This window comes from Hypomesus nipponensis, chromosome 16 (assembly GCF_054491055.1).
Source record: "Hypomesus nipponensis isolate SF chromosome 16, ASM5449105v1, whole genome shotgun sequence".
NCBI classification, from domain to species: domain Eukaryota; kingdom Metazoa; phylum Chordata; class Actinopteri; order Osmeriformes; family Osmeridae; genus Hypomesus; species Hypomesus nipponensis.
The window spans coordinates 5,619,011-5,641,456 of record NC_140376.1 but is presented as its reverse complement, the minus strand read 5'-3'; the positions used below and the strand labels follow the sequence as shown (position 1 = coordinate 5,641,456).

The following is a 22,446-nucleotide window of genomic DNA, read 5'->3' as shown; positions in this document are numbered from 1 at the left end:
GGATGTGGGAGGGAGGGAGGGACGAAGGGAGGGAGGGAGGGAGGGAGGGAGGGAGGGAGGGAGGGAGGGAGGGAGGGAGGGAGGGAGGGAGGGAAGGAGGGAGGGAAGGAGGGAGGGAGGGAAGGAGGGAAGGAGGGAGGGACGAAGGGAGGGAGGAAGGGAGGGAGGGTGGTCAGGCCCAGCCTCTGCAGGTCTCTCATGGGATGAGAGCCATAAATCCCCCAGGCCTCTTATCCTTGTGTTGTATTGATAAGACCGGCTCGGGGTGAAGGGAGTGGAAGAACAATTTGGGAGGGGAAGAGGAGGGGAGGGGGGCAAAAGGGGAGGAGAGGAGAGGGGGTACAGATAGAAATGGAGGAGAGGGGAGTCAAGGGAGAAGTGAGCAGAGCAAATGACGGAACCAATGTGGTCTTCTTCCACGAACCCTCATGCTTTGTGAGGAGAGAGGTAGGACGAGGAGTGTGCGTCCAACAGAGGCCTGCTTCCATCTTCTGACTTGACCTCGCCGTGCCACCCCCCCCCCCCCCCCCTCCCCCATCCTCCTGATGAGCCAATCAGTAAAAACAACTGTCCGCCTTGGGAATCTGCTCCGAGAGAGCAGCCTTCGTCCATCCCCCAGGGCCCATCCGATTGGAGGGAAATTCATAGCCGTCCGCCGCAGGGATTTAAGAGTCGGGTGTACGACGCGGTCATCTTCGTGGCGCGGGGCTGTCGCGACCATGACGGATCTCCCGGCGGGGCCGTCTGAAGCCTCCCTCCTCCCGGATCCATTACAAAGCCGGCAGCAGGGTGCCTGGGAACCGCAGCGTCATCGTCCAGCCGTCTAGCGTCTGTCTGGCTGTCCTGCTGTGTTCGGGGCGCGACGGAGAGGACAGGGTTTTTTTTTTTTAAGATGGCGCTGAAACGCGAGCCTCGCCGCCATCTTTGAACGTTCTGGGTACGACACGACGAATCAACACAGCGCCACGCCAGGCAACGGGGAGGGAGGGTGGGTGTGTGTGTGCAGGAGGTGGGTGAGGAGACATGGATACGAGGGGACAGATCTGGAATGAGGAGATATTTGATATGAAGCTGGACCCAGTGGTTCATCACTGGTTAGTCACAGTCCAGACCCCTGCTGTGCACCCTGCTGGGGGGAAGGGGGGGGTCGTTACTGGTCACATGGGCTTGTGTGGGGGGGGAACTACCGATTCCCACACTTGTGAAACGGATACTTCCAGATTCGTAACACTTCATTTTCAACTCTGTCCTGTACGTTTAACACGTACCATTTGATCAATTTTGCTGGCTTTTATCCAAGGCGACATTCAGAAATGCTTCGTTCTAAGATTATTTTGGTTGTTAAAGACAAGGATCGGTCTGTAATTTCCACAAAAAACAAACAAACGTCTCAGCTAGAAGGAGATGATCTACAGAGTCCTACTTAAAACAAACGAGTGGCACATCAACAGTTCCAATTCATAGTTTGTGGATGTGAGACATACCGGCAAGGAACTCTCAAAAAAATGCCATTGACTTTTTATTAATGAACAGTAATTCATTTTCAAAACAGTAGCAAGAACTTACTTAGCGAGTCGTGTGTGTATATACAAAAAGCATAATTAATGGAACAACAGTTCAACTTAGAAAAAAACACGAAACAAACACAGCCACTTCCTGTTCGTAAGGGCAAGCTGTAGCATATTCCAATTTACAATAAATTACATAACACCCCTCCCAGTTCTCAGTGCATACTGTAGTTGGTGGTGAATTATGAACACAGGGTGAAGAGCTGGACCAAAGTATAAAAACATTCTCACCACAAACAGAATTCGAAATGACGATTTGTATTTTGGTTGAATGAAACAATTGTTGTTGTTTGAATTGGCAGGGTGAACATGACAGAGTGGGAGTGTCTCTTTATGCTTCACCCTCAGGTGAGCTAATGATGGAAGTTCACCAGAGCAGGTCCTGCAGTGAGATGACATGCAGACAGAGCTGAACTCCAGAGGGTTGTGAGCGACAGCAGAGGGGACCAGGTCAGGAGAGAGCGGCTGTATTTACAGAAAGGATTCTGAGGACCTGATTGATCTTGGTCTTTCTGGAATGGGAGGGTAAATAATAGTGGTTGGTTAAAGTCACGTATACTCCTATACGTATGAATATTTGTTGACATTTGTGAATGCTGCTCAATACGGGAAAAACTGCTGACTGACTAATACTGGATGTTAGAGTACAGGACTCTTCAGGCCAGATGGGCTCTCTCTCTCGCTCGCTCTCTCTCTCACTCTGTCTATCACTTTGTCTCTCTGTCTCTCTTCATCTCTCTCTGAGTGTGAACACATGAGGGTTTATAATGGGCTTCAGATGTGTGTGATAATTAGACCAGTTCCTCCACAAACACACTGCAGCCTTCCCACCGACGAGCAGAGGGGTTAGAGGCAGAGGGGTTAGAGGCAGAGGGGGGAGAGGCAGAAGGGTTAGAGGCAGAGGGAGGAGAGTCAAAGGGGGGAGAGGCAAAGGGGTTAGAGGCAGAGGGGGGAGGCAGAGGGGTTAGAGGCAGAGGGGTTAGAGGCAGAGAGGTTAGAGGCAGAGGGGGGAGGCAGAGGGGTTAGAGGCAGAGGGGGGAGAAGTATAGGGGGGAGAGGCAGTGGGGTTAGAGGCAAAGGGGGAGAGGCAGAGGGGTTAGAGGCAGAGGGAGGAGAGGCAAAGGGGGGAGAGGCAGAAGGGTTAGAGGCAGAGGGAGGAGAGGCAGAATGGTTAGAGGCAGTGGGGTTAGAGGCAAAGGGGGAGAGGCAGAGGGGTTAGAGGCAGAGGGGGGAGGCAGAGGGAGGAGAGGCAGAGGGGTTAGAGGCAGAGGGGTTAGAGGCAAAGGGGGGGAGGCAGAGGGGGGGAGAGGCAGAGGGGTTAGAGGCAGAAGGGTTAGAGGCAGAGGGGGAGAGGCAGAGGGGGGAGAGGCAGAGGGGGGAGAGGCAGAGGGGGGAGAGGCAGAGGGGGAGAGGCAGAGGGGGGAGGCAGAAAAACACAGATAAAGAAGAAAAAGGGAGGGATAAAGTGAGTGTGAAATTAAACAACTAGACTTGTTTTATGCAGATGTTTGTGTGTGTACACACAGCACACTGCATGTGTGCGTATAGACACATCAGGGTACGTTCAATAGTACACCGCCTACCTACCTACCTACATACATACATACATACATTTTGTGATGTACCTATAGTAACGAAGGAAGAACAGGTTGCAGTTCTGCTAGCCACCCTCACGGAGACAGCTGGGTCTTCCTGTAAGTTTGGTTGGTGATGGAGAGGTGCGTTAGGCGGGCACCGTAGTAGTCCACGATGTAGTGGGACCCGTCCGAAGGACCCACGATCTGAGAGGCCGAAACGAGAGAAAAAAAACAAAACAGGAAAGCTCTTCAGACAGACATCCACTCAATGGCTTCACATCCATCGCAATCCTCCGTCCCGTCGTCATCCGACCGCAGAGGGAATTAGAAAGTTCTGTAGCGATCTCGGTTTGAGTGTGTTAGGGAGTGGGGGTGAACGACTCCAGAGACTTTCCCCTTTAAAAACCGCGACCTCCCCGCGACATCATCGATCTGATGTAAACAGTAATCCTGTTTATTCATTAGCTCTCAAAGACGCATTTGCCAAACGCCACGCTGCTCTTAGCTCAGGTAGTTAGCCGCTAAAATATGGGCCTTTAGCGCCTGGAACGACGTCTAAATGGGATCTCCGGGGGAGGCGTAACTGTTTATCAAAAGTGACACTTCTTTAAAAAAGGAGAGAAAGAGCGAGGGGGCGAGGGAGAGAGGGTAAGAGAAACGAGAATACAAAGAGCAGACCCGGTCTAAAGCAGTTTGAGAGTGTAAGTGTTGCGTAGCACTTGGGTTCCCAGCGTGCAAGCGGGGCTGCTTAAAAGCAGTGCTCTCCCCGGGCCTTCAAGAAGACATTAGTAGAACAATAAAAACAAGACCTGCCTGGCTTCATCCAAACAGCACCGGTTGCCGCTTTGGACAAACAGTGATTCTGCTAAGACAACACCTGCCAGTGTATGGGTGCTTGGACTGGCTGTGGAGAAGCCAATGAGTTCTGTGTTCCTATGTGTTAGATCATAGGAAGAGAAGGGGACCGGGAGACGGGGAGGCTGGACATCCCATAATATCTGTCCTGTACTGCTCATGGCCTCCTCTTTCCATCTCTGAGGGAGCTCAAAACGGAGAATGAGCTTACACAACTTACAACATTAGACGTACAAATGGAAAGGTGGGCTGGAGTCACGCGAGATTAGGTTTGGATACAGCCCCCTCTCTCTCCAAACAGTGGACCCCTAATAGGGACAGAAGAGGGGGAGGCCAGGGCCAAACTGGATGACAAATAGACTGGCGCCTCTCTCTCTCTCGCTGTCAGGCTGTAGGGCCTGACGTCTTAATGGGGGTGGGGGGGGTTCCTAAGGGAGCAGGCAGCTGGGAGAAGGGTTGGAGGGCCGGGGGTGCGGGGGGCGGGGGGAGTGACGAGGCCCCCTGTGAAAACAAACCCAGTCTCATTAGCCCCCCTCTCCCCCCTCCCTTCTCACGGAGAGCTTACGCAATGGTACAGGTGCCCCACTCTGAATACAAACAGCCACATTCAGAGGCATACTGGAGAACAAACATGGACAAGCATTTGCACACACACACAAACACACAAACACAGAGACACACACACACAAACACACAAACACAGAGACACACACACACACACACACAGAGACACACACACACAGGTATACAGGCAGGCATGTACACACACGCAAGCGTGTCAAATGAAATGTAAATTAAAAACCTGTTTACGATATCTTGGATATCATTTGGATGCTAATGGCCTGAGTCTTGACTGACTGAAGGTCTCACCTGCATAGAGATCAGCATGAAGTCCAGCAGGCTTCCAATCCCACAGAACCCCACTGTGCAGAATTTAAGCAGCCCTAGGAGAGAGGAAGAAAGGGAGGAAAAAAGGTGGAGGGAGGGAGGGAGGGAGGGAGAGAGAGAGGGAGAGAGAGACAAAGGGAGGGAGATAGAGGGGAGGGGAAGAAAAAACAGAATGCATTTACAAGGGATTTACAAACAGGCATTGCGATGACCTGTTTGTAAATTAAAAAGGATCATTGAGGCCTACTACCCATATTTAAGTGGGAGCACTTGCAGGCTGAACTGTGAGAGGTGAGCGATTGAGCGCATAGACACCGCTGTGTCCAGTCTGAGGTAAACAAGGGGGGGGGGGGGGGAGAGCTTACTTGTTTGTTAAAACCTCAAACCATTTCACTTCTTAAAAACGCTGCCAAGTTAAAGCTCTCCAAAAAAGCTTTTTGTGGGACAACAGGCCTGTGAATAAGCTCAGTGAGTGGAATAAACATCCGCCTGCTCCGTCACAAGTTGTTTTGATCCGGGCCAGTGGGGAGAGGGAGGATAAACCCAGGTGTCAAACACACAGATACACCCCACTACGTCCATTATCCTCCTCTTCAATGGCAGACAGGGATAAGGCACATCTCTCTGGCTGACTAGAACCCTGTTCTCCAGGGCACGGTGGGGTTCTGTATGGCAGGGAGAGCAGAGGTGTTCATCGAGGCTTTGTATACTTGGGAGTTATACGTCATAAAAAATGACACCTGGAGTTTATCACTAACATGTGGAGGTGTATTAACTTCATCAATCCTGAGATATAACTCGAAATCTCACCAGGGTAGGATGTAGATGGCTGACTTTCAAAGCCTAATATAAACGTGTTTACTCTGGACTTGGTCTTGAATCAGGATAAAGCACTCTGCAAATTATGTACTCTGTTCCAGCACACACTGGTTAAAGAATTAGAATATTAATTGCCAGCAAATTTGAACAACTTGCGTGATTAAAACATAATTACAGCCAAAAAATAATTATGAACACTATTGGAAATTGCTCCATCAGGGGGTTAGTGAGGTTTGCTGATTCCTGGGTGGACGTTTTCAAAAAGACGCCAGTTGGGTGTCTGTCCCACAATAGCCATGCCCAGCTATGCCAGCTCACTACACCGCCGTGCCACGGCTAAGCCCACGCTAACCTGTGCCAACCCAAACCAGGTGCTTCTCAGTGCAGCCTCTCGAGCCGGCTTGAGCCCAAACAGTATGGGGCTCCCTGAGCTCCAGAAAAACAAAAAGGATTTTCAGCCACTTTTCCTTTTGTAATCTTGCAGGTGTCTAATTAGCTCAACTCAACCTCCCCCTACCCCATCAGATTTTTTTTATTTTTTTTTATTAGGACAGCAAGAATGGAGGCTTAAACAACTGTGAGGCCTTCTAGCTTGCGTCCAGCAATTGGTGTTGATCAGCTTTCTCTAACGGCTCCCTCTCGGTGGCATAATAGAGGTGTTATTGAGGTCTTCACAGGCAGCGGAGACTGCCTTGGTTTTCTAAAGATATGCTTCAGCTGATTACCTGTCAGCAACTGAATAACAACATTCCCATGCCCAGTTCTTAATTGGAGTAGGCAGCCCCACCACTTTTCTCAGATAAACCAAGCGAGTTGAGTAAGAAAAGGCTCAATAAGTGACCACTGACCACCCAAGTGTGATCACGCACAATTACTTTAAACACATTTTCAGGTTCTTTATTGTTCTCCTGCAACACGTTTACAAAAAACCTAAATTACCATCAAGTAATTTACCCTTTTAAAATATTTGTAGGTAGGGCCTATTCATTGAAACGACTGGAGATCAGAAAATGTAATAAATCATTTTAATTGCCATGACTACACGATGAGGTCTTCACATCCCCGTTAATAAGCGCATGCAAACAGGCAACACCCTGTGTTAGTGATGTGTTTCAGAGTTTTGCATTCTAACCATAGCAAATGGCTAAATCAATAGCGTCGAGTGACGGGGAGTCAGATGGCTGAGCGGTTAGGGAATCAGGCCATTAATTAGAAGGTTGCCGGTTCGATTTCCGGCCGTGCTAAGTGACGTCGTGTCCTTGGGCAAGGCACTTCACCCTACTTGCCTCGGGGGAGAGGGGGGGGGGGAAGTCCCTGTACTTATTGTAAGTCGCTCTGGATAAGAGTGTCTGCTAAATGACTAAATGTGAATGTAATGTCTAGTTTGACCAATGAGAGATCCTAAAAGGGTATAGTACCTAGAGCTGGGTAACCAAGGTAGAAGCGGTCAACTCCCAGCCACCCCAGAAACAGGGAGAGGGCCACTGCAACTTTATAAGAATAACCGCTCCTGCAAGGAAAATCAAACATGGACTCAAATTAGATAAATACTGTACATGAATATATGATCTATTTTGGCATTCTAGTAAGCTATTGTGAGTTTTAAACTACAGTGTTTGAATATTGGATGAGTGGAATGTGCTATTACGTGGTGGCTATTATGGAGTTGAAGGCGCCAATTAGAGTTGAGTAATTTAGCACATACACATTCCTGCAGGGGATGGTTTTGTTAAACCCCACTTCTTCTCCACTGAATCTGACTTCTGATCCATTAGACAGGCGACAGCTGACATTGGGAGCTGGTAGGCATTCCACTGAAACCATAACACAAACATTTGATCCAAAAAAGAAACCTGTAAAACACAAGCCCTTAAATAACAGATGCAGAAAGCTTGAGCATCATTCAAATTTCCCACAAAACTTACCCCAAGCAATCATGTCCTTGCAACCCTCTGGTTCTTGAGTAGCATCGTCTATCCTTGGCTCTTTACAAAGATACTTGAACAGCATTAAGGACCATGTCACTATTACATAAAATGAAAAGCCTGTTGGTCGGGGATTTTTAATCCAGTGTGTGTCACTTATGTAAACAATAGTGCTATTGTGTGTAGACTTATGTGGTCAGTCAACAAGCATAGAGCTATATATCCTTATGTTCAAACATGCAATATGCAGAGCTTGCGAAAGCTAGCAACGTAAATTGTCAGTGCAACATGCTACCGGACTTACCTAGCTAGCGTAGTTAGATAAAATTATAAACAAACAATCAGGAGATGGTATAATAAGACACATCTGGCAATGTGTGGAGAAGTGAAAAGGAGATTGTCTAGTTGTCAAGCGAAGGTTAGACTGGGTAGCATTAACCAGTGTGGTTAGCTCGGCTACCTACCACCAATGTCAATACACTCGTAACAAATTGTTACTACAAAAACATTTAGCGCAAGGATATTGTCCAATGTGTAGATCTTCACAATTATCCACTTCTTTTGCAAGAACGATTTTGAAATGACAGTAAATTGAATAAAACAGAATACTCCACAGTCCAGTGCGCAAACAAAACATTGGTGTCCAGAAGGACGCCATGTTGAATGTCTATATGGGAGTCATGTGATACACGTTCTTAAAGAAACACTTCTGAATAACACTTAGGACCAAATTCCTGTAAGTTCGTCGTAAGACACTTATTGCATGTTTGTAGTTACTTCTTGTGATAACGTTGAGAAGATTACGCTTTCTGAGTTTTCGTTTCACTGTTCTCAACAGAAACTTAGCGGTCTTACATCGCATTGCACGTATCACAAGAAGAGCATCTTTGTGCCAAAGTTAGCAAGTGCACACAACAGTAGCTTGTCTTGCTAAGCTAGCTTGTTAGCACTGTGCCAGGCTTAAGAAGTTGCTGTGCTCTATGGAATGGTATCCTTTAGACACTGTCTATTGCTGAGGAGGTAACATTTAGTTTTTAACTAACTATCAAACTTATATGAGCTTAGCTGTGCTTTAGTTCCAAAGTTATCAAGACATTACTGGCTGATAGATACACTTTGTGCACCTGTTGCATACATGTAACGCTACGTCTCGTTCATCCTTTCTTCTTCACAGTCGCAATGTTAGTTATTTTTGGTGGGCTAGGCTAGGTAAATTTACTAAATAAGTTTGTTGGCTAAATACTTTTCTTGCAGTTTTTGAGCACCTATTAAATAGTTAATTATGTAGGTTTTCCAGCTCTGAAAGTCAGTACATTATTTGTCAACTCCCTCTTTTGTTGCTCAGCTGAGTTTCACTTCCTGCTTTCAGGTAAGGTGCGGACACCACCGTAGACCTCCCGTTACAAGTAGTGTTTTTAAACAAAATCAAAGCTATGAATACACAATTGAATATGTGTCAGTCAGAAAGTAGGTTATGTCTGTCACGTTTGTTTTGGTCAACCAAGTTAACTTGTTACAGCAGAGAGGTAGTTAACAATATGTATATTTACCGTGGAAGTTTGATATGTAAAAAGACTGCACCGTGTTGCCTGGCTGTACTTACAGAACCAGTTCAAGATTTTACATTAAATTATTTAAACAAACCAACTATTTTTAATTGTTTATATAGGCTTCGGCCAAAATATTTGATATATAGTTGTATTATATGGTGCGAAAGATGAAGTTGTGTCCCATAATAGATCATATACACTTGAAGGAAAAGTAACTTTAAATATGGAACAGCAAAATCTTTTTACATTTACAAATGGGGCATAATGGAGTGTGAAATCACTCATGTATTCAAATGCTCATTTAAACATGTTTAGGCTATATTTGGTTACTTTGTCTGAATGGATGTCTGATGTGAGGTTCATGTGATCCCTTTTATCCCCAAAACAGGTTGATGCACTGAAGAACTGATCACTGGGACAATGTATGAAAATGTCCCAACAGGTAATTGCTTATCCTATTCTGAGTGTTTGGATTCACTCTCCATGATGCGTGCTCTGCTAATGTGTGTGTGTGTGTGTGTCGTGTCTGTGCATCTCAATCTATGTATGGTCTATACGTATATCTGTATCAATATGGTATGTTTTTCTTTGTGTGCTTGTATTTATCTGTGTATCTTTTGATGTGTGTGTGTGTGTGCTCTCCAGTCTCCAGTCAGGAGCGGCAGCAGGTGCTGCAGGCCCTGGAGCGTCTGCAGTCCAAGCTGGTCCAGAGGGAGGAGTGGACCCACAGCGTGAGGCTGGCCGAGCTGAGGGAGGCCCTGCAGAGCCCGCTGCTAGGACACATCCTCACCCTCCAGCACTCCATCAAACAGCTCAAAGAGCAGGTGACACAGGACCCCCCCCCCCCACACACACACACACACACACACACACACACACACACACACACACACACACACACTCACCTTTGTCATTTTTTAAATTCACATATCACAGAATGTCACCGTTTTTAGATTATTTGTATAAAGGTTTTTTCCCTGTTCTGGTACTTTCTGTACCAGTGTTGTTTTAGGGTGGTCAATAGATAGACATTATAATGATTTTTTTTAACCTTTTCCTGAAGCCTAGGAGGCATTGAAACCTCTCTGCGGTTTCATTTGTATTCAGGATGTGTTTTTATTGACGTCGAGAGGGGGACAGAACTCTTTACAATAAACAATACACTGGACAAATTAAGATAATGGCTATAACCGACGCTTGTCTTCATATTGTAAGTGCTGCGAAGGTCAGACAAGTGTCTATGAATGCGTCAGGTGAAAACGTATTGTGGATATAAAGCCGGGGGTGGCGACTCGTGGGAGTGTGTGTGTTTCCCCCCCCCCCCTCCCCTGCAGATCTATCACGCTTTAATATCTACTGTCTTGGTTTGAGTAACGGCCTTGTCGGAGAAATATTGATGAAATGGCCTGGAACCTGCGTCGTCAGCCCAGGCTAAATAAGCAGGAGACTGATAAGTTTCCACAATGTGAGTCTAAAGGTCATTAATACATTACCTGTTTGGGACCAGCGAGAACTGCGGAGGAAACTATTGATTTTTTTTCTTCTCTCTACCCTCCACAGCACCCCATCCCACCCCTGGTCCACCCTCCGTTCTCCTTTTTTATTTTGCCGACGTCGCCTCTGCCTAGAAGGGCAGCATTGTTTTGTTGTATTGTCCGGTGTGCTATCTAACGGAGATCTCCGGAGTGTTCTATTATCGTGGGAAAATCTGGTGTTCAGGAATGTAGCTTGCTGTGGTCTGGAGTGCAAGCCTCAACTGGTTGTTGTCGTCACTGGCTAATGAGATTGTTGCCTTTTTTTTTTGTTCAACTGAAATGTTAAATTATCTTAATCCTATGCATTTCTTTGACCTACTACAGTCTGATATAGACAAATTGTCAATTTTCACACACTTAACTGCTGAATTTGCCTAAGTGTGCATTCAATTCAGGAACTTTAAGAAAAAACATCCAAAAATGAATACTATTACAACTCTCCTGATCCTGGTTAGTTATGTATGAAGTCATTTTTAGGGAAATATTTGTCTCCCAGTTCACACATCCATGGCTTTTTCACACCCTCAAATCACATGAACCTTTACCAGCCTCATCCCCTCCTCTATACACTAACCTGCTCACACAACCAAACCTGGGATGATTAAAACCTTCCTCTCCACCTCCTCCTCCCTCTGTTCTCTCCCCATGCAGCTAAACTGCATGCCGCCGGATGCCTGCAGCGAGTTCAACTTCTCCAGGAAGGGCCAGCTGATAGTCAGCGCCAGTCGCCCAGCCAGTAGCCTGGCCACGTCCGGCCAGGCCTCTCTCCTGTCCAATAGCACGGCCCCGTCCCCAGCAGGTCTCTCCTCCCCCGGCCAGCTCCAGAGATGGATCGACAGCGTGGCCAAGGTGAGGGCTGCACCTGTTCTGCCCACGCCTTCCCCCCCCCCCTCGATGTCTGCTGTCCCAGCATGCCACGAAGAGTGTGCTGCTACCAGGGCTGTGAGGCGTACTGTTCACGAGTGTGTGGGGGGGGGGGGGGCATGTGTGCATGTTCAGTAAAGGTTTTCAGGAAGATACCGAGCATATTCTGTAGACCTTGAAGTATTTAAAAAGGAATGATCTAGTGTATACATTTAATGTGAAATTACACATGAGCTGTCTTCACGTTTCCTAAATGACCAATAATCAAGCCTGTCAACATCAAATTAAAACCCACCCGTCATTTCTTAAAAAGGATATCAATTAGTAATGGTTGATATCGTGCCACACGAAAAGCAGCGCCACAGTAAAAAAGGAAACGCAGCTCTTCTCCAGTCACCTCCGTGTTTTCCACTGACCACCGTGGGGCTGTCTTCCAGGGGCGCCACACGGAGCACATCTCCCTGCCCAAGCCCCTCTCTGGGGGTCTGGGCTTCAGCGTGGTGGGCCTGCGGCCGCAGGGGACCGGGGGCCACGGGGTCTTCATCCGACAGGTGCAGCCCGGGAGCGTGGCGCACAGGTCAGCCCCCTCACCCCATCACCTCTTGTCTCGTCATTCAGAACAAATTCTTATTAACGATGGCAGCCGGCAACACCCTGCAAAAGTCACCTTGAGGAGAAAGGGAGCTCCGCAGCAGTTTGGTCTGATCCCCCCCCTCCCTGTCCTCTCGCCCTGCAGAGACGGGCGGCTGCAGGAGAACGACCAGGTCCTGGTGATCAGTGGCACGGCTCTGGACCAGAGCGTGAGCCAGCAGCAGGCCCTGGCCCTGCTGCAGCAGCCCGGGGAGCGGGTGGACCTGGTGGTGGCCAGGGACGGAGCCCCTACGACAGCCCCGTGGCCCGGCACGACCACGCCCATTCACACGGTAGGGGAGCACGCCGGGGGGTCAGGGTATGTATTGTATTGATAATGTACAGGTGTATATACCTACATATATATATGTGGATTTTGGTGATGTACTGTGTGGAATGAGCTAATTGATACTCTGCACTGATACACTGGATATGGCTTGAAAGGGGGGGGGGGGGGGGCGAGGAGGTTGGTGTATCTTGTTGCCATGCCAATCAATCCGGAGACGAGGGTGGGCTCAGTTACACTCCAACTCTTTGACACATGAACAACACACTTTAACACTGTACACTTATGTTCTTAAATCCGATAGGAAATCCCGTTAGTGCTTCACTTGCTGGATTGCAGCTGACAATATGTATTTAAGTCTGCTCGCTCTGGCTCAGTCAATGTAAACATGACATGGAAGTCAGAGAAAGTCTTCCTCCATATTCTAGAGATTGTTTCTGGGTTTCCCAGAAAGTGGTTGTCTTTATTGAAGCCACGTTTCCAAGGCTCACCTACAGTAGTCCATCTTCTCAACCATCAACACGTTTTTTTCCACACAGTTCATTGTCCTGTTGGCTTTTCCGTTTGGTTATTTGATATTAGGTAACTTAGAAGGACGTGACTAGCAGGAATCATTATCAAAGCATTATTACTATTGAACTTAATGGGGCTGAAATGCAACTGCAATTTCCACAGAAAGCGAGGTGAGGAGATAGGTCATGGTTGACTCGGGCCAACCCATCTCTGTTTTCTCTGGATGGAGAAATAAACGCCACGGAGACAAAGGTGGATCAACAGCAAGGTTGACGGACAGAATTAACCCCGAGCTCTGGAAACAAACACTGCGGTCCCACCTCTCTTTAATTAAATAACCAAGAGGGGGAAAAAAATTGCTGCCCGTCCAAAAAAAACCTCTGTGGAAAAAAATGCGAGGAAAGTTTGAGCGCTGTCAAAACGTGTGCCAGACAGGCCCAATTTTAATGCAAACGATACGACGCAGGTTAGCTCCAGCCCATTATGATAATGTATTGCCTATTTTGGGGTCATTATTGTATGGTATTTCACTATTCCCTCTTGTTTTAATCCTCTTTGGATCAAGGCCACATCCTGCATATCGGGACCCGACCCGCTGCTTTTGTTTTATTCATGCCGTGTTTCTCTTGAGGTTGTGTTTAATGGAGCGCCTGCTCGGGAAAAAAGAGAAGGTCTGGATTTGATTTTATTGCTGTTCCCTGGCCTAGCTAACTATCTGTCACCCAAAGCCAAGCCAATCCACCACTAACAACAGACCAGGCAGCGCTGATTTCCCGCCATTAGAACAGTTAAGTGTTGGCTTGGCTCACTTCCTATCCTGCCTCCGTTCGAATTTGTCCCAGATGGAATGACAGTAAACGCAAAGAATAAGACACCTTTAAAATAAGCGGATCTAAATTAAAAGTTAAAAAAATGACTGCTTGGTAGTGCTGTTTATTGTGTATGTTGACTTTTGTCATGAACCGACATCGATGGAGGAAACAGGCCTACTCCTCCTTCCTCTAGTGGAGACCAGTAGTGTCCATGACCCAATCAGCAAGTCTCACCAAGACGCCTGTCAATCAAATATCTCCGGCCATTGCGTCACTCTCTTCCCCCATACTAATCACTGAGTCATCCCGTCAAACAAAAGTCCCTCAGCTCAATCTCTCCCCATTAAACAGTCCGTGCAAACATGTCTCCTTATCGTGAAAAGCTGAGAAAATATTTACCAACTGAAAAGTGAACAGGGTTCTGGGCTCTTGGGTCGCACGTTCAAAAGTCTACTCTGTAAGAGAATGTTGCCTTGGTGCATTCTTTCTCTTATACACCCCACCTCTCTTGCCTAACGACACTGAGATGTTTGAGAATGTTATCCTAATCGCAGTTCATTTCCTGGATCTAAAGAAACACAATGACGGCGGAATATTCTAGAAGCCTTGTTCTGGTCTTGTTCACAGTAGAACTGTTTTCGCTGAAGCTTAAAGCGCTGGCTCGTGAGGTCTCATTCTGGCTTTCACGTTATGTCGGGCCCGTACCTAAAGCAGTTTGTTTGGATTCTGTAGGAAAACCCTGCGGTGTTTGTCTAACGATCACGTTACATTTCAGGGGACAGAACTGTAAACATGGAAGGAAATTACATTTAGCTCTTTTACTTCCTGTGATTTTTTTTTTTTAAACCTTGAACAATATCAGTTATTTAAGTGTGAAAGTAAACAAGTGAACTTTCGAGCAAAGGTTTCGGCAGTTGTTTTTTTGTATAAATAAAAAGCTGTATATATACCTTTTATATAAAGGTGTAACGGATTGAGGAACCGGAGAACAAACTGTTTCGAAAAGGACACGTGTGCGCGCTTCCCAAAAAAAACAAACGTTTGACTGACGTGACTATTCCTCCCCCTCCTCGTTAGGAGACATGCTTGATTATCAAGCAGGACGTCAAACAAGCCCCGAGCCGTCACTGCACATCTGTGGCTTTGTAGCTCCGGTTCTTATCTGGGAAACGGCTCTTTTTCTGTGACGGGGATAAGGGCTTGGGAGAGCAGGGGGCTTTGTCTCCTGGGGATGAAGTTGTGGGCCACAATGAGGCTTCATTAGATAGAGGGCAAACGACAGAGGAAGCCCCCCATCTGATAAGGGTGTGTAATAAGAGAGGAGAACCACTCTGATTGCAGCCAGTTAATAAAGAACCTGGAGACTGGATTGTGTGATGAGGACCGGAGGTGTGTGTGTGCGTGTGTGCGTGTGTGTGTAAAGGAGAGAGAAAGGTCGAGAGAAGGAGAGATCAGTGAGGCACACAGACTGGAACACAGGACCCAACAGACTTTTACGGATGTTTTCTTTCTTATCAGACATTTATAATTCCAATGTTTCAAGTTTGTAATATCCAACATGGCTGCACAGCCAAGTTCAAGTTCAGTAACCTACCAGACTAAAAGCTGGACTGGACTTTGGGGTTTATGTAGTTGGTTCACACACTCATCCATAACATTGGGATAATCTGCCTGACTTCATTGCCCTTATATAGGTTTTAAGGTGCCTGCAATTAGGTACAGGTGCATGTAATATTAACTAACCCAAGTTGAACTGCAGTATCACATTACCACAAAATACAAAGTATCATGTTTATTTCAGGCTCAACCAAGTTCCTCCAAAGTTCACCTATCGATTTTCAGAATGTGTGTGTGTGTGTGTGTGTACAAAATAAAAATCCATAAAAATGGCCTGGGATCTGTAAAACGAGATGTGTTTATTTCTCGAGATGGTTCTGGAGCTGAGCGTGTGTGTGTGTTGTGCAGGAGCAGAAGAGGCAGGTGTCTCCCGCTGACTGTGTGTGTTGTGCAGGAACAGTGGGGCCACGTGGAGCACATCGAGCTGCTGAATGACGGCTCGGGCCTGGGCTTCGGCATCGTGGGGGGCAAGGCCACTGGCGTGGTGGTCAGGACCCTCGTCCCCAACAGCGTGGCGGACAAGGTCTGGACGTCCACACACACACACACAAACACACACACACACACACACTGGCTCACACATGTTGTGGCTGTACCCTAGGCTTCTCATCGATAGCGGTGACGGATCTTTTAATTTCACTGAACCGGAATGATGGTGTTGGTCATCTTGTACAATCGTTTCGGGATTCCGATCAATAACCATGGCTGAATCTAGAAACATACTTCTTGACAACACCCTTTTGATACTTTTGATGACATAAGTATGACAAAGTATTTGGGCGTGTGACCTGCAGGGATAGTGGAGAGAGTTCTTCCATTGTGTGGAGCCATCATCAGTACGAACTTACAGCCTGTCTAATTTTCCTCCTCTCTTTCCTGATCCTACAGTTATCCCCTTATGAATAGTAACCGCCCGTCGATTCAATACTAAGTCCTGCGCACAAAAGGGCTTGATTGCATCGTAATAGCCCCTGAGCGTGAGAGGGAGGGTGTAGTCACCTTGTAAGGGGATTACAGCTTCGACGCTTGTAGGACGGAGTTTGAACATCCAGCCGTCACCCGCACGCTCTGCGAGGGTGTGGCCTCAGGCATCCAGCCGTCACCCGCACGCCCTGCGAGGGTGTGGCCTCAGGCATCCAGCAGTCACCCGCACGCTCTGCGAGGGTGTGGCCTCAGGCATCCAGCCGTCACCCGCACGCTCTGCGAGGGTGTGGCCTCAGGCATCCAGCCGTCACCCGCACGCTCTGCGAGGGTGTGGCCTCAGGCATCCAGCCGTCACCCGCACGCTCTGCGAGGGTGTGGCCTCAGGCATCCAGCCGTCACCCGCACGCTCTGCGAGGGTGTGGCCTCAGGCATCCAGCCGTCACCCGCACGTTCTGCGAGGGTGTGGCCTCAGGCATCCAGCCGTCACCCGCACGCTCTGCGAGGGTGTGGCCTCAGGCATCCAGCCGTCACCCGCACGCTCTGCGAGGGTGTGGCCTCAGGCATCCAGATGGCCCCACACGGTCCATGCTCATTTCCAACCAGGCCGTGTTTTTTGTTTTTTTACCCCCTCGTTTCCACTTTTCTGTTGTAAGCCCTATTGAGAGTTAACTGGGGAACATGTCATTTGATTTGATAAAGAAAAATTAAGGATACACCCCCCCACCCCAAAAAAAAACTTAGCTTTAGCCTCTTTAAGAAACGGTGTTATCCATGACAAATCTGGATTCGGAAAAACTCCCAGTTCCCATTTGTGAACCTCCCCTCCCCCCCCTCCCCTCCACCACCCCCTTTCTTTCTTTCTTTCTCTCTTTCTTTCTCTTTTCTCTATTGCAGTGTCCGAGGACCCGGGCAACAAACCCCTTCTTGTTCAGAAGGCCCAGTGCAGCATTTCACACATCACTAGATCTTATGCTCCAAAAAAGCTGTCAAAATTGGGGCTTTGTCCGCCCTGGCGTTTCCCATTTCAACGTTTAATGGCCGCGGCCGGCCTCAATGCACCCCTGTGGTCCTGTGGAACAGAGACGGGGAGAGAGTGGAGGAGACTTCTGCTCTGGTTTATGCATCAGAGTCCTTTCATCTCCCTCTCTGTCTCTCTCTCTCTATGTCTCTCTCTCTGTCTCTCTCTCTCTCTGTCTTTCTCTCTCTATGTCTCTCTCTCTCTCAGTTTTCCCTGGATTTGCATGCATACATTTTGCAGTAGGTTTAGTTGATAATCTAGCAGTGTGATCATTTGGATTGGCTTAGGTATTCGGTTGTTGCAGAGGAGCTGACCATCCGTGATCTCCCTGCTGAACGCCATGTGTTTTTACCATGTTTTTACCATGTTCAAACTCTCCCAGCTATGAAGGCTGCTGATGCTGTAGGCCTCTTCTGTCCAGTGTGGTGTGTTTCCCCTTACCGGGAAGTCTCTGTCTCACCCTTCCGTATAACTCCCCACATCGCTCTGTCTCTCTTTCACTGTCATTCTCAATCTGTCTTTCTCTCTCTCTGTCTTTCTCTCTCTCTGTCTCTCTCTTTCTGTCTCTCTCTTTCTGTCTCTCTCTTTCTGTCTGTCTCTCTCTTCTTATCCGCTCCCTGCATGTCTGTCTCTGTGTCTCTCTTATGCTCACTTGCTCTCTGTCTCTCGCTCTCTGTCTCTCTCTCTCTGTCTCTCTCTCTCTGTCTCTCTGTCTCTGTCTCTGTCTCTGTCTCTGTCTCTGTCTCTGTCTCTGTCTCTCTCTCTCTCTCTCTCTCTCTCTCTCTCTCTCTCTCTCTCTCTCTCTCTCTGTCTCTCTCTGTCTCTCTCTCTCTGTCTCTCTCCCTCCCTCCACCCCTTCAGGACGGGCGGCTGCGTACGGGCGACCACATCCTGCAGATCGGGGAGACCCCCACCCAGGGGCTGGCCAGCGACCAGGTGGTCAAGGTGCTGCAGGGCTGCGGCAGCCGCGTGCACATGCTCATCGCCCGCGACCCCCTGGTCCAGACGCCCGTGGCGGGGCCCCCCCTGCCCCCTCCCCCGCCCAGCGCCGCCCCCGTCTCCTCCCTGCCGCCCCCGGCGCTCACCCAGCGCAGGGTCAGCAGCACCGTGAGTGGCGTCAGAGCACCCAGCAACCCACACAGTACACACACACCCACATACCTTCAAATACTTACCAACACTAGAGGCTGTTACCTGTTGAAGCACCAGTGTCCGTCTTGTTGTCGCAGCCCAACCTGGAGGGCTATGAGATCCACGAAGTGCCTCTAACCAAGAAGGAGGGCCAGAGCCTAGGCATCTCCATCATTGGCTACAACGCCTTAACCAGCGAAGGTAAGCTACGCGCCCCTCCGCGCCCTCACCTGGCCCGCAGGCTAGCCAGCCTGCTCTGCTCCCTGGTGGGCTGCCTCTGTCACTGTCCTCGTGAGCTCGTTGATAGCGTTGTAAAGGCTGTCCTCCTCCTCCCTCTCCTCCTCCTCCTCCTCTCCCTCTTTTCCTCCCTCTACTCTTTCTCCTCCTCCCTCCTCCTCCTCCTCCTCTCCTTCCTCCCTCTCCTCCTCCTCCTCCTCTCCCTCCTCCCTCTCCTCCTCCTCTCTCTCCTCCTCCTCCTCCTCCTCCTCCTCCCTCCTCCTGCCCTGCTCAGACGCCGTGGGCGTGTTCGTGAAACACGTGGTGCCTGGAAGCGCCGCCGAGCAGAGCGGGAACATACGTGTGCATGACAGGATCATAGCGGTGAGACCCCCCCCCCCCCCTCATCCACCTTGAACATGTGCATGAAAGCAAACTTTAACAACTGTGTGTGTGTGTGCGTGTGTGGGTGCCTCCTCCCCTCTCCATCTCCCCAGCTGGACGGGGTGAGCCTGCAGGGCTTCACCAACCAGGAAGTTCTGCAGGTGATGAAGCAGACGGGCCAGACGGTCCACCTCACCCTGGTCAGGAAGATGGCCGCCCCCAAACCCACAGCCCGCGTCCTGGAGAGATCCCTCGACAAAGGTACCTGACCAGGAAGTTGTCTCTCTTTAGAACCCCCCCCCCCCTCCGAGATGTTTAGTTAGAACCCCAGGTGAGGCACTACAGGGTTCCTTTGTGGATTACTCAGTCGTTTCTGTGTTACTTTTGTTGAAAGATGTGAACGTTTTTTTTTGCGTGCGGATAGTAAGAAGTTGAGTCACGTATGTGATTAAGCCAAAATAAACAATGGGACCAAATGCACCATTAGGAATGTAGCCGACATCAAAAGCCGCTTTTCAATTCTCCGGCCAATTGTTTGCTTCTGTCCCTGTGCGTTTTCATTATCAGTGCAGCCCCCAAAACGAAGATAAAGGTGACAAATTTGTTTACATCTCTTTCTCATTTCTTTTGGATCCGCCGTAAGGCTCTGGGCGGCCCAGAGCGGACCTTAAAAGATGTATGACCTCTTGTCTTGTCCAGCCCCCAGGCCACACCGGCCTCCACCTGCCCGCAGCACTGTCATTGGTCCTCGTGAAGGAGAGGCGATTTAGAAGAGTGAGCTGGGGGACTCTTATCTCCCCACAACGTCGTTGCTGTTATTACACTAGTGGGTAATGAGATCTGGGAAAGGGTGAGACTGTAAGCTTGTTAAAATAAGCTAGTCTGGACCACCCCCCACCCTCACTCCCCACCCTCCCTCCCTCGCAATAGCCTCACTCGTTTTGAACCAGGGAAGACTTGGTAGAAAATGTAATCTCCCCCCTCCGCCACCCCCTCACCCTCCCTACCTCACTCTCACCCTCCCTCCCTCCCCCTACCTCACTCTCACCCTCCCTCCCTCCCCCTCCCTCCCTCTCTCCCTCTCACCCTCCCTCCCTCTCACCCTCTCACCCTCCCTCCCTCTCACCATCCCTCCTTCCCTCCCTCTCCATGGCCTCACTGGTTGCAAACTCAGGAGGACTTGGGTTGAAACTGTACTCGCTATGTGCGTTTTACTGTACCAGTGGAAGGGACCGGGGGAACCAGGGTCTGCGTAGACTCTTACAGACTCGCGGCTGTTTAATGCCTGGATGGAGATACTCCCCTGTGGTGCGTATAGAGGCTGAAGTAACAAAGCTGGAGGACTTGTTCCCCGGTCCCAGAGCAGCCGACCACTCCAGCCGCAGCGCTCACTACTAAAACCTACAAGTGGATATTTTGGAGGGAAAAACAGTATCAAGTGTTGGTCCTACATCTGGACCGAGGGAGAGGTCCTGACGTAATGTTATTTGAACACGGAGCGCCGTTGGAACAGAGTCCACGCAATGGAGTGGGCAGCTTTGCTGGCTTTCGGTCATCGCAGCTCGGCGGTGGATGTGGATAAGTAATAGCCCTGGACGCGGTTGTGGAGTGGCCTTGTTCCAGAGCACCTCAAGTCTGGTCAGGCTGCTGATGGGGATACGCCAGCATTGGGCTGCCCCTTTTCTGTTTTAAAAGTACCAAAGGGACAAGGAGTGTGTGTGTGTGCAGAAAGTGTGCGCGCTCACAACGTGTGTGAATGCGCAGAAAGTGTGTGTGTGCTCACAGTGTGCGAGTGCACACAAAGCGTGCGTGCGATGCGTGAGCGGGCATGTCTTTTCTTGTGTGTTTAGCGCGTGTGTGTGTGTGTGTTACAGTCCAGAGAGAGCCGTCGCGCGTCTCCTTGAAGAGGTCGTCCGAGGTCAAGGCTCGGTCCTCAGACCTCCAGAGGGCCCCCGGGGCCCCCAGCCTCCCCCTGGAGGCCCCGCAGTCCGGCCTGGACCCCAGCAAAACACAGCTGGCCAGAGGTGAGCTCATCCCTCCGCCTACACACACAAACACGCACACACAGTCCCATCACACAAAAACAGTTCTGTCACACTCAGTCCCACTACACACACACACACACACACAGTCCCGCACTAACAGACCCACGCCTCATTGCTCCATGGGTCCACTCCCAAGCCTTCTCTGCTCTCCAGATGCAGGGAGCTGTCATTCTGAGAGAAGGACTGACACACACACACACACCCCTGCTGCTCTGTAAACACAGAGCTCCAGTTGCTGATGAGGGGACAGAGAGGGCACCATCCTGGGGTGCCCCCCCCCCCCACACACACACACACACACACATACATAGTCACAAGCTACCTCAGCGCTCGCCACCTGATCATGTGTCGTGTGCCCCTCCTCCTCTCCCATGTCTCGGAGTCTGGGTCACTCCCAGGCCACAGTGTAACTCCATCCTCCCCTCTTCTCACCCTCCCTGCCTCTCCCCCCTGCCTCACCTCCCTCCCCCTCCTTACCCTCCACCCCCACCCTGCCTCTCTCCCGCCTCACATTCTGCCCCCCCCCCCCCACACACACACACACACACCACCAACCCAGCTAAAGGGGTCACAGTGCAAGATGTATATCACGTTATCTCTCCCTATCAAGAGAGGCGGGGCTCGGGTGAGGGTTGGGGTTAGGGTTGGGTTAGGGTCAGGCTGAAGGGGGCGGGTGAGGAGGAGAGGTGGGCGAGTGACAGGGTCTCCATAGTGAAGCTCCGACATGTCACTCTGCTGTTCCCTCTGTCTGGCGCCCAGATGGCCTGCAGTCTCCCCTTGACAGGCCCATGACTATGCATTACTGTACTCATTCAGCCAAGCATTTGAGATTAACTGTTCTGCGATGGCGAGGTTAGCAATGCTAATTTAATCAGGTGCTGTACTCGGAACTGCAGGGTTTACAGCGGGCTCCCATACGATTATTCTTAAAACGTGTGTGTGTGTGTGTGTGTGTGTCTGGTTGTATGATACACACACGCACACTGTGTACATTTTCTTGGCTTGTGACTTTGCCCCAGGGTAACTGTAAAACGAGCCTGTATCATGACTATTCATTGGCTCAGACCTTGTTTTATTTTCTTTCGATACAGGAAATCCTCTCGTAGCCTTCTCAGTGTTCTGAGTTAGACTTTTCTCATTCGCTCAAATTCCATCGGTGAAGGAAGGTTGATGAGTGTATAATGATAATGTGGTCTTCATACGCATGCACACATTCACACACAGGCATCCCCCCGCCCTATATACCCACACGCATGCAGACACACACACACACACACTTCCAGCTTCAG

The 22,446-nt window shown here is 49.4% G+C and overlaps 2 protein-coding genes across 5 annotated transcripts in view; one reads left to right on the top strand and one right to left on the bottom strand.

The window, feature by feature from the left end:
* Nucleotides 1-1,506: 1,506 nt before the first annotated feature.
* tm2d1 (TM2 domain containing 1) lies at nt 1,507-8,406 on the bottom strand. Of its 3 annotated transcripts, none has more exons than XR_014731533.1 (7): nt 8,158-8,406; nt 7,633-7,707; nt 7,413-7,521; nt 7,126-7,217; nt 4,871-4,944; nt 3,180-3,349; nt 1,507-2,080 (listed from the first exon to the last, which is right to left on the bottom strand). XR_014731533.1 is itself a non-coding variant. In XM_084676362.1 (7 exons), the coding sequence occupies exons 1-6, from the start codon at nt 8,288-8,290 to the stop codon at nt 3,239-3,241; spliced, it is 594 nt and encodes a 197-aa protein (XP_084532488.1). In that variant the 5' UTR covers nt 8,291-8,406; the 3' UTR covers nt 1,507-2,080; nt 3,194-3,238. The 3 variants fall into 3 exon arrangements, 2 of the variants coding, with proteins under 2 accessions (XP_084532488.1, XP_084532489.1); XM_084676362.1 differs by having other exon boundaries at nt 3,194-3,349; XM_084676363.1 differs by lacking the exon at nt 8,158-8,406 and adding an exon at nt 7,937-8,137 and having other exon boundaries at nt 3,194-3,349; nt 7,633-7,731.
* A 15-nt stretch (nt 8,407-8,421) lies between these two features.
* patj (PATJ crumbs cell polarity complex component) overlaps nt 8,422-22,446 on the top strand; it is a 79,242-nt gene continuing 65,217 nt past the window's right edge. Inside the window, exons 1-12 of one of the 2 annotated variants that reach the window (XM_084676360.1) lie at nt 8,422-8,652; nt 9,571-9,624; nt 9,828-10,006; nt 11,369-11,566; nt 12,019-12,158; nt 12,318-12,504; nt 15,834-15,962; nt 18,243-18,488; nt 18,611-18,713; nt 19,024-19,112; nt 19,226-19,373; nt 20,987-21,136. In XM_084676360.1, coding sequence (XP_084532486.1) covers nt 9,603-9,624; nt 9,828-10,006; nt 11,369-11,566; nt 12,019-12,158; nt 12,318-12,504; nt 15,834-15,962; nt 18,243-18,488; nt 18,611-18,713; nt 19,024-19,112; nt 19,226-19,373; nt 20,987-21,136 — 1,591 coding nt within the window. In that variant the 5' untranslated portion in view covers nt 8,422-8,652; nt 9,571-9,602. The remainder of the gene's footprint in view (nt 8,653-9,570; nt 9,625-9,827; nt 10,007-11,368; nt 11,567-12,018; nt 12,159-12,317; nt 12,505-15,833; nt 15,963-18,242; nt 18,489-18,610; nt 18,714-19,023; nt 19,113-19,225; nt 19,374-20,986; nt 21,137-22,446) is intronic. The other variant, XM_084676359.1, reaches the window with a different exon arrangement.

What these genes read in the sequence shown, in the direction of transcription:
- tm2d1 (XM_084676362.1), bottom strand. Translation starts at nt 8,290, where the DNA reads ATGGCGTCCTTCTGGACACCAATGTTTTGTTTGCGCACTGGACTGTGG. An exon ending in CAAGGACATGATTGCTTGGG is followed by an intron (nt 7,522 to 7,632) that starts GTAAGTTTTGTG and finishes TTATGGTTTCAG; the next exon opens with TGGAATGCCTACCAGCTCCC. An exon ending in TCATGCTGATCTCTATGCAG is followed by an intron (nt 3,350 to 4,870) that starts GTGAGACCTTCA and finishes TCGGCCTCTCAG; the next exon opens with ATCGTGGGTCCTTCGGACGG.